Source organism: Apostichopus japonicus, chromosome 9 (genome assembly GCF_037975245.1).
Source record: "Apostichopus japonicus isolate 1M-3 chromosome 9, ASM3797524v1, whole genome shotgun sequence".
NCBI lineage: Eukaryota > Metazoa > Echinodermata > Holothuroidea > Aspidochirotida > Stichopodidae > Apostichopus > Apostichopus japonicus.
In genome coordinates, this window is record NC_092569.1 from 16,980,008 (window position 1) to 16,991,007 (window position 11,000).

Sequence of the window (11,000 nt, forward strand, 5' to 3'; positions counted from 1 at the left end):
ATCGGTGTCTTACACGTGAGTATGTATTTCCGTGAAATCACGTGCACGCTAGTGAAAGTTCAAAAAACAATCAATAACATTTCAATATCTGATTGACGGATACCTGTTGATCCATCTCGACGAACACCATCAGCTTATTGTATTAGAAAACTTTAAATAAACTATATAAAATGCGATATAGAATGAGCTTACAGTAAACTTGTCAATTTATCAGAAAGAAACATCAAGTCATCCGTCGTTTCTCGAAGCAAAAATCAGTTCAGTATAATTTTGGGAACCATTGATACGTTCTACCCGAGCTGTCATTCCTGATCTTCTTCGAAAGTCATAAGGATGGAGTTTCTCTTGCTTGTAAGCGCAGTTTTTGCATTTTCGTGTACAACGATTGTCAACGTTGCGTCGTCAGATCAAACGGTGAGTTACATAATCTAGAATAGTATTTGATTTTCCATCATATGAAATTTCTACATATATTTTTCAAGATCCAAATAGTTTGTAATTATTGTATTTACAAGAGAAGGTGTTCTAGATAATGTATAGAAGGAATATGATTATTGGTTGATACGAACGATAACGTTTCACTTTTCAAAAGTTGTTTTATTCACAATGTTGAAGGCATAGTAAATGATCTTTATATTACAACTCATAGGGCAAAACAGATTGTTACTATCTGAATGTGAATAGCATTAGAGTAATTGATTTTTTTCCTTTCATTCATTTAATTCAAACAAAAGAAAAATGGAAAATTCTATTATTTACTCTAAAAGTAGTTTGTACCGTTTACACCAATTGCCATTATTGCTTTTTCTTCACTTTGTGCATTTGTTCGTATGTTAAATGTAACACATTTTGTCCACATATTTTTTTCTTAACAATAAAAGAATATATTGTATTCATTAACAGAGTACCGCAAATTAATAAAATTCAACCTAAGATATCGTGAACATATAATTTTACGTAAAGCACACATTGAGATTGACACATTGAAATGTCAAAAAATGTTCACATGTTTAAAATATATATATTTATACCTAGATTTTCTTAAGTTACCATTACTACTAATATTCCATAGTCGAACAAATGTATTTACTTTCATTTGTTTACTAAAATGTACCGTTCATATCCCTATTAAACTTAGCAAGAGCAAGGAGGATTTAGATGAAAACATTTTTTGCTATTGTTTCTTGATTCACGCAAAGAAAGCTTTATATGGTTGTATAAATTTCATATTAATTTATGTAATGAGTCAAATGATGTATTTATCTCAAAAATAAGACATTGCTTTCATTTGTTCATTAAAAAAAAAAGCCTCGTGCATTTCCTAGTAGAGTTAGAAACAAATAAGTTCACTTCTTGTCTTATATATAAATAAAGTTATGTTTTCATGGTTTTCATCTAAATTATTTTATATAAATTCTCTGATGATTCCAGTAACAACTTTAACGACGTAAACTCAACTTTCGGTTAAAATCACTATAAACAATTTTTTGAATAAAATAGTCGGACTAGAAAGAAGTAAAATAATTATAATGACTCTTTACAAATGATAACCAAAATATCATGTTAACTCATCTCCATTATATCGTTAGCAATATGTTGATATACGTTTATTTGCTAGAAATATGTTTCCTATGAACTGGTGTTCACGGCCATCATGAACTCAGCATACAACTGGCTGAATATTGGGTTGATAAACTTGTTCTATGGTAATATAAGTTGTCGACAAAATAGTTGAAAGAGTAAGCAATTACCAACCTCAGATGTAAACAGTAATCTGGGAAAAAATATTCAGTTGTAACATTATGTTTATTTCAATCATACCAGAATACTAATTAGCGAGATCGTCATCGAACTGGCTAAATTCAACTTATTGTTACGAATAACATTTACATATTTAGTCGTTGGATACATATTATGCATTATGTCATCCACTTTGCTAATTAAAATACAACAACGAAACTTAGAAAAGAGCGACAGTATCAAATTTGTATGGGGTTTCCTGAAAGCCATTTTCTTTTATTCTTTGATTCTTTCAAAATGTGGGACGTAAAATATACTTTTTGTCTCTGAGGCCTCTCTTGGAAGAGTTAGAGAGAGTGATAATATTGTTATAAAAGTGCTCAAATAATTGTTAAGAAGATATAAATGAATACCTGGATCAGGGATAAGGCTGATGGGCCGGTAATATAATGGATCGGATTTGGAGTTAGTACACTACATTGTTTTCCAAGAGGATTGAGTTGTAAAGTATCTTACTCTGATGAGGTTACGCAATGATAATTAATAGTGCTAACAATTTGACGTTACTGACTTTATCTCTCTCTAGATTTTTAGCATACAGACAAATGGATAAGTTCTATAACCATACTAATGGGCACAAAAATATCGTTTTTAAACATGCTAGTATCCTGAAAAGTTAGGGCGAAATGTGAAATAACAAAATTTACAATGATTATGTCTTTAAAACAGACTACTAGTAGTTACATTCAACAAGCTCGATCTTGTTAACGTTTAACACCATGGATAAACGTGAACGGTGCTTCTTCGAATTTGTCAATATTCAATAAAGTTACACTTGTAAGATTTCTCTATGGACATTTTAAGTATATATCACTCAATTGATCAATGTATTCATTTTGTAAGGCTACCACCGGATCAATGTAGTCTTCAAACAAAGGTAACAGAAAGTTATGTTAGGATGCAAAGAACGAATTTGGTTGCATTGACAATAATGTTCGCACGTTTAATAACGGTCAGGTGTATCTCACGATTTCCACTATGAGAGAACACGTGCATTGTTTTTTTTCCATATCTACAAGATATCATATATTATTTATTTGCAGAGTAATCATCAGCACAGCCTGCCTTCAACTACAGATGACACTCAAAGTGAGATATATGTTACTTTTTATAAGTTACTTTATTTATGTTTACAGTACGTTTAATTTTGCTTAGGTGAGAAACACTATTTTTTTTCAGTAATTGAGAGTACATGATGCTACAAATTTAATCATCATGTTATATCTCAATATAGCAATGCTCTTGGCAATGCAAAGAGGCAAGAGCAGTTGAAAACGGCAGCTTAGCTAAGTTTAATATTATAATTAATTTACACATGTGAGAGACATATTAACCAAGTGGCTAAACCTTGATTAACATAAATAATAAAAATAATAAGAAAAACATATCGAATTAACGAGAGTCAATAACATGCAAGGCGTTTTTCCTATTAGTCAAACTGTATTTGGACGACGTCCTTGTCAAGAAATTCTTTTCGGTTTAATGTCCAAAACAAGTGGAAATTAAAATGTGCATTTAACGGTATGTTTTTGAGATATTCATTGTGAGGATTATAACTTAATTCAAATATATCCATTTTTTGCAATTATTATTATCACCTGCAAAATTAGTGCAGAAATTATGTCGCTTTTCTTACAGGTGGATCGTATTTCTTTTATCAAAGTTCTGAATATCCCAAGGACTGTCGAGATGTCCTACGTCAGTGTTGTACATCAAGTTCCAGTGGAGTATACCTCATCAAACCAGATGGTTATAAAGAACCATTTGAAGTATTCTGCAACAACGATGTAGACACAGGAGGATGGACGGTACGTCCATGACTATTTCAAACAAATGCTGCCAAGAGTTTGCTTTAAAATAAGTGTCGTGCTGCTATTTTCGGAGATACATAATGCATGTCAATTTTTCAAACAATTTGATGATTAATTTATCACTGTAATATATTACAGTTGAAATATTTACTTAGCTATCAATATGTAACTATTGTGTAACTATTTGGATTTCATTAGTACATATTTTTTGTAAAAATATTTGGTTTCTCATGAAGATGAAATGAAATGGATTTGTAAAGAGAAGCAAACATAGTTTTATCTCAGTTACCAAGATGACATAATTGTTGCATTCATATCATAACACTGAACGTGAACAATTATTTTTACAGAGAGTTATGAGTATATAGTTTGACCAAACGATGTCAATATTTTACCAATTTCACTAGCTATCAATTGCAACCACCAGAAAAAACAACAAGCAACAGGAATATGTATTAAAACTCGTTTCTTTATGTAGGTCATTCAACGACGTGAGGGTGGCTTTGTGAATTTTAACAGGAGTTGGTCACAGTATGAAGATGGATTTGGATTCCTGTCCTCTGAGTTTTGGCTCGGGAATGAAAGGTTGTCGTATTTGACGAATCAGGAAGTGTATGAACTTCGTGTGGATATTACTCTTTATAATGGGTCAGCCTTGTATGCTATTTACAAAGGTTTCCGTATCACTGACGGATGGAGTCAATATATGATATCCAGTATCGGAGTATTGGAAAGCAATTTAGGTAAGTGGTTGAGATGATTGATAAAGTCTTAAATCAAGAACTACCGATCGTTTACATTCATCTCCAAGTATTTTACATTCGTTCCCATCAATACAATGCAAACACGTTTCCTTCGTTTGATCATTGTGTACACATTTTTATTGCGTTATTTCTAGCCCGGAAATTCTGGTTTTGCCATATATATATATAATATAATATAAGAAATATTACATATTTGTTTCACATCCAGGCTCAGCACTGTCAACCTGTCCTTCGAATATGATCTACAACACCTGCAGTTGCCAAGCAACGTGCGATGATCCCAATGGAGCGGGTGGATGTAATAATAACTGCCTGGGTAGTGAAGGTTGTAACTGTCCTACAGGGTTCTTAATGCATGGAAGTGACTGCATCCCTACCAGTGACTGTGGTTGTTTCATAAGAGATGAGAACTTGGTTATACCAGTGAGTGCATCATTTTATTTAACTATATATTACTATTGCGACTACTCACGAAAGCAATGACTATTTTTGGTCTAATATATTGTTACTGTTTTGTATTTTAGAATGGGGAAACATATGTCAACGATGACTGCACACAGAAGTGTTCGTGCAGCAATAACCGATTAAGCTGTGAAGATGACTACATGTGCAGTGCTAATGCCGTATGTGATATTAACGCTGGAGTGAGACATTGTTCTTGTAATGAAGGTTATGGAGGTGACGGACTAAGTTGTGAACCTTTATATGAAGACTGTAAAGGTCTTTACGACGCCGGCCATACACAAGATGGTGTTTATACAATCCTTCCGTCTGGATGGTCGGGTTCATCATTTAGTGTGTACTGTAAAATGGATAATGGTGGAGGATGGACAGTAAGTCTTTTGTTCTTTCTGACTGTTGAAACGTGTTAAGAGGTATTAGTTTTAATTTTAGCAGATGATCTGTCTAATATTTATTATCAAAATATACACTTCGCTACAGAAATTACATTTCCGAGTTATTTACAATATTTAAATTTACAAGATACAATTCGAATACATTATTGAAAATACTAAAGGAACTCTGAATAATAGTAAACTTACTCAGTCCAGAGTAATCTATAAAAGTAAGAGACAAGAACTTTACATACAAGCTTATTCTAATGCGTCCTCTAGAACAGCTTATAAACACAAAATGAACTGCTTTGCTGTTTCATACGGTTAAATGTCATGCATTTACTGATATTGCATTATCAAAACTTACAATTTCTTTAAACCCATTGATTGCTCGGTAATAAAAGGTTTTCACTTTTTTACACATTTGCTCACACACTTTCAGGTATTTCAACGTCGCACTGATAATTCTACTAGTTTCTATAAGGACTGGACATCTTACAAGGAAGGATTTGGTGACGGTGAAAACTTCTGGCTAGGTAATGAAAAGCTTCATTACATGACAAATCGGAAAAATTACAAGCTTCGCTTTGACGTCACTACCTCCGACGGGACACCTAAATATGCTGAATATCCAGAGTTTCAAGTTGAGTCTGAAAGCAACAACTACAGATTGAATAAACTCGGAGATAGGAGTAGTGGCAATACAGGTTTGTAAATGCTCTTCCTCTTCTCTTAGCCTTTCGGTTTCAAGAGTTTGGTGCGTATTATATTCATATAAAAGCACGTGCTGGCTGATCATCTGCAATGTTTATAGTTAATACCCCTTCTGTGCATAACAAATGTAATCAATTTCAATAAACGATATGTAACCATTATGTGTAATTCTTACGCTTCAAACATTAAACCCTGGAAGTACAGCTGTTTGAGGAAGAGCTGATATGGGTCAAGGGTCATGAGTTCGACACTGTTCTTTTCGTGTGAGAGAAAGCAGTGGCACATTGTTTTAATTTTAAACCGAGTTTTAATTTTACTTTCTCTCGATTTTTAACTGGTAATGAATTAATACCAGTTATCCTACACAAAAGTTACATTTAACCGGTTCGGGAGCTAAAGTTAGAGTCATCATGTAAAGGACGGGCTGATTATGTTAACACAGTAGCTTTGGAGTCTGCGTTAATTTAACATACAACCATGAACATAGCCTGAAGCAATTTAGTTCATCACAATATTAATACAGTTATAAGTGTTTAACATTTGGCAGCTTGATTGATTAAAGTTAAGACTCACAAAAGATTCGTTTTTCAATCATCTCGAAGCAGATGGAGATTAAACACTAAACAATTATGCTACATCAGATTCGTTGATAGCAAATTACAATCTTCACACAAACTCATGATCGGAAAACGACTACAGCAAACGGCTGACATTTTCACAAGTGAAACATGCTTACACACAAACACACACCCTGCTCGAATCATCAAACCGTACAAAACATACATGCATTATGAGATGCACACAAGAAAACTGACCTTACAAACATGATTCAATGGTCATTTGTATAGTATAATTAAGAATCCTATACTAGTGTGTCATTCGAATAGTTAGATGTTTCCTGTCCACTATGTTATACCAAAATGGTAAATACTGGAATTATTCATTCAAATTATCACTAAAACTATGCGTAGTTCTCACAGCCACGTAACTGATACATATAGATCAAACAATACATTCAAATCTGAAGTAATATGCTAATACATAGTATAACATATTTAAATAAGAATAAGAATACCACTGCGTAAATTGCAGTAATGTCGACTTAAGGTAAACTATAATCTAAACTTATAGCAATTAGAAAACATTGGGATTATTTGTTACTGCACGTTACCGTAATCAATGTACCAACCGACTTTCCTGTTTTTGTCTTTCAGGTGGTAACTTTGTTAATTACAACAGAGGTAAACAATTCAGTACACATGACCGAGACAACGATGCTTGCGGTAACTTCCACTGTGCACAGCTACATAGAAGCGGCTGGTGGCACTCTAATAATCATTGCTCTTATTGTTATAGTTCAAATTATTGTCATCATTTTCAATACAGCAGCAGCTGTCAATCAATTTGTACCGATGACAACCTCAATGGAGTCTATAACGGTGAACGGGGAACACAGATTTTCACTGATTACATCTACAACTGTAACATCGGATCCGTCGAAATGAAAATTCGACCTTCGTGAGACGAGGAAACCTATACGGACCATCGGATTTTACTCACAACAACTGATTTCAGAGCCTGAACACGAATTGAAAAGAAGAGTGGACGATCACTATGGAAAATTGGATGCTATGAAAGTCGACGTAGTACATATCACAGTCGTATCAGAAATATATGAATTATTTAAATCTAGTGAAAAGTTAATTTATTTATACACCGATAAACAGCAGTAGCAACGCATTTCCTTATGTTCGACAATAACGCTCGAAGAAACAGCGGTGCATATAAAACATGATGAAGCCATCTTAGAACAATTGAAGCATGTTATGATTTCCTCTTTTGTGTCACATATGAATAAATAAAAACAGACATGTAATTTTCTTTATATGCGAAATGTTGTCTTAAATAAAAACGTTTAGTAGCAGCAAGTATCTTCTTTTGTTTTTACTAGAATACCGCTGAAATGATGCTTTGTTTACGATACTATCGCAAATTCTAACATGGAGTCATTACAATGTATTCCTCAGTACAACAGGTATATTAAATTATTTGGTGGCCAATTGTTTTTAAAGAACTACTCATGATTTAGATTATCAGACTCAGATATCAAACACTTACGTTGCAACCGTGCCTGTTTTGTATTGACCGTGTGGTCAAACTTAAAAGAGGGCGCTGTCATATATTTCCTATCTATAGTACCGTTCGTGAAGGTATCGGGAGTTGAGCATCAGTTCTATAGCTAACAAAATTCGGTTCGTAGTTATTGGTAGAAGGAATCTTTGAAGTATGTATGGTCAAGCTTGCAAATCAAACTACCTGTCTAATCATTTTATCTTGGTGCTTTCTTGTGCACTTCTCTTTTGTTCGGTTAAACTGCATACGTGTTAACTTGAACTAATCAATCACACAGCGTGTTTTTAGGAAAGGTCACACGGCATCTTTGTATAACTGTCACGTCTTTTAACTGATTTTGTTGACTCAAAGATCCTTAAACGTACATATAACGCACAGTATAGGACCGATATGACACTGCCCTCAATGTAAAATTGAAGGGCCCATTGGGGAATCAAGTTTTTATAATTGAGAAGTGAATTGTTCAGCCATGGTTCCCCTTTAAATACTAAAGTCACCCAAGATAGAGCATGTGCACGAAATACCAAACAACATGATTCACCCTCAACCAACGTCCTTTCACAGTGAGACCCTAAACAGGTGATCGACAATTATTATGATAATTGGAGTATCACGAGGCCCTTCGAAAAGGAATAAATAATATACATGACACTGCCTATACGTTAAGAAACCTTCCAGACCAGGGTTTCTGTAACTTTATCCCCTCACAAACCCCATGTGGATATCAGAGTTGTCCACGAACCCCCAACGCTTCGACACCACCTGAGTCATCATTTTACTATAATGCGCATAAAGATCAAGTTCATAGTGTAATATTGTACTGTCATGCGTACACCAACTTCACCAGAGTCTTGCGTGCTGTGTCTGTTTCATAATTCAGTTATTTATCACATGTATGGTACGGTACTTCTATGGCAAAATTTGCGTATGGAACGCGAAAACAGTTTTTCAATAGGTACGACTTTTGTACATTACTAAATTATATGATATATCAGACTTTATATCAACAAAAAGTACCCGAGTTTTGACTTTCAGAAACGTCTCACAAAACCCCTAGGATGGACTCACGCACCCCTGGGGGTTCATGCACCCCAGTGAGGGAACCCCTGATCTAGACTAATCTACACATTGTTTGTCTGCAGATAATCTCAAATAGTTCCAACAAACATCACCCAAGTTACGTCCAGTCATGTAGCCAGACCGGACAATAAAAACCAAGGGGGAGGGGGAGTGGGGTAGAGGTGGCATTTACCACCCCGTAGAGATTACTTGTGAGAACAATGTTGTTTCTACCGGAATAAAAATATATCAACTCTTTTGTTAGTTTCTATTCATGTGATACACTGCATGGAAGGAAATACGGGGTAGCTTTCATAAATAAATGCCTTTTAAAAAAATATTTTGAAGCGAAATTAGTAATCAGTACAGTCCCTCATTGCGTTATCGATTGGAGATTCTGTACTTAAATCCGTACATTGGTCAGAATTCAAACTTGGAACGCAAATTTGCTGTAATAATTGTTTATGTGGGTGGTTGGTTGGGAGGAGATGTGAGATGGGGGAGGGAAATGAGATGTAAAATACAATATTTATTATCAACATAGGCCATTGGCTTCTATGTTTTATGTCTGTCGATGTACACTTTGAACGTACGAAAAATACATTTAATAAAAAAACGTTTGCAATTGTAGAAATGAATGTCATTCACCATTGGATATGACAAACCGCTTTATAGTAACCTTAAAAGTTGATTCTTAAATACGCAAAACTAACATGTTTACCATGCATCGTGTGTTGACTATAGACAAGGAAAGTAGTAACGTTAAATATAAGGACAATTTGTAAACATGTTCGAAGAAAAATTTGTCATGATCCCGAGGTTAAGAGCATTACAGCTAAGACATATTGTTCACAAATATTTTCATTGGTGACTGAAGGCTGAGAGTAACTAAGAAACATTGTAGATAAATTTAAGGTATGATTTGTTCTTCTTTATGAACATGTTTTTTTCGTTGGTCTTCAGTTACCGGCTAGGCTATAAAGCTAGTGTAAGATGCAGTAGGTTAAACTGTATAATTAAAAATAAACCATTTTGGCCTCAATTAGGCTGATTGGCGTTTATTTACAGGTGATTCATATTTGTTTTAGCAAAGTTTTGAATATTTAAAGATTGCTGAGATGTTTAACGTCAGTGTTCTACGTCCAACTCTGTGAAATATACATTATCAAGCCAGACGGCTTGAAGAACCATTTGTATTTTCTGTAGCGTCTATGTTGGCAAAGACGGACGGGGGGGGGGGGAGTTTTACGTCCATGACTTGTAAGTTGTTTAAGTATATGCGGAACTGCGACAAAACTAAAATATTGTCAGGTCAGCTCATACCTTGCTTTTATTTCCCTAATAAAATTCATATATTGATTGCTATTGAAACATCTTGCACCAAGAATATGCATTTTCAATGTATTATGTTACTATTATATGCAATAAAACTAATAATATTTGACGTATCAAGCAACACATGCATGGATTTCGTACGGATACCACATGTTATGGAGCACAATGCTTGTAATACTCAGAGAGATAGATGCATCATGTTCTTGCCAAAAATATCATAATAATAATAATAATAATACTACTACTACTTCTACTACTACTACTACTACTACTACTAATAATAATAATGATGACGATGACGACAACGATGACGACGACGACGAAGACGACGACGACGAAGACGACGACGACGATGACGATGACGATGACGACGATGACGACGATGACGATGATGATGATGACGTCGGGTGGCTTCCAATTCAACAATTTAACTCACATTTGCAATTATAAAGTCTTTTTCGATGGGACACGTAGATTGCTCCTTCCTTTAACCCAGCTGGGTATCGAACCATGAACCTCTCAATTGCTAAGCCTCGTTGCTTTACATG

General features: G+C 34.4%; 1 protein-coding gene across 1 annotated transcript; it reads left to right on the top strand.

Annotated features, from left to right (window-relative positions):
- The first annotated feature begins 279 nt into the window (after positions 1-279).
- Positions 280-7,849, top strand: LOC139973646 (uncharacterized). Its single transcript, XM_071980464.1, has 8 exons — positions 280-414; positions 2,844-2,889; positions 3,439-3,608; positions 4,090-4,354; positions 4,584-4,798; positions 4,900-5,208; positions 5,654-5,918; positions 7,140-7,849. Exons 1-8 carry the CDS (start codon positions 334-336, stop codon positions 7,445-7,447), a joined length of 1,659 nt encoding a protein of 552 aa, XP_071836565.1. The 5' UTR covers positions 280-333; the 3' UTR covers positions 7,448-7,849.
- The last annotated feature ends 3,151 nt before the right edge of the window (positions 7,850-11,000 follow it).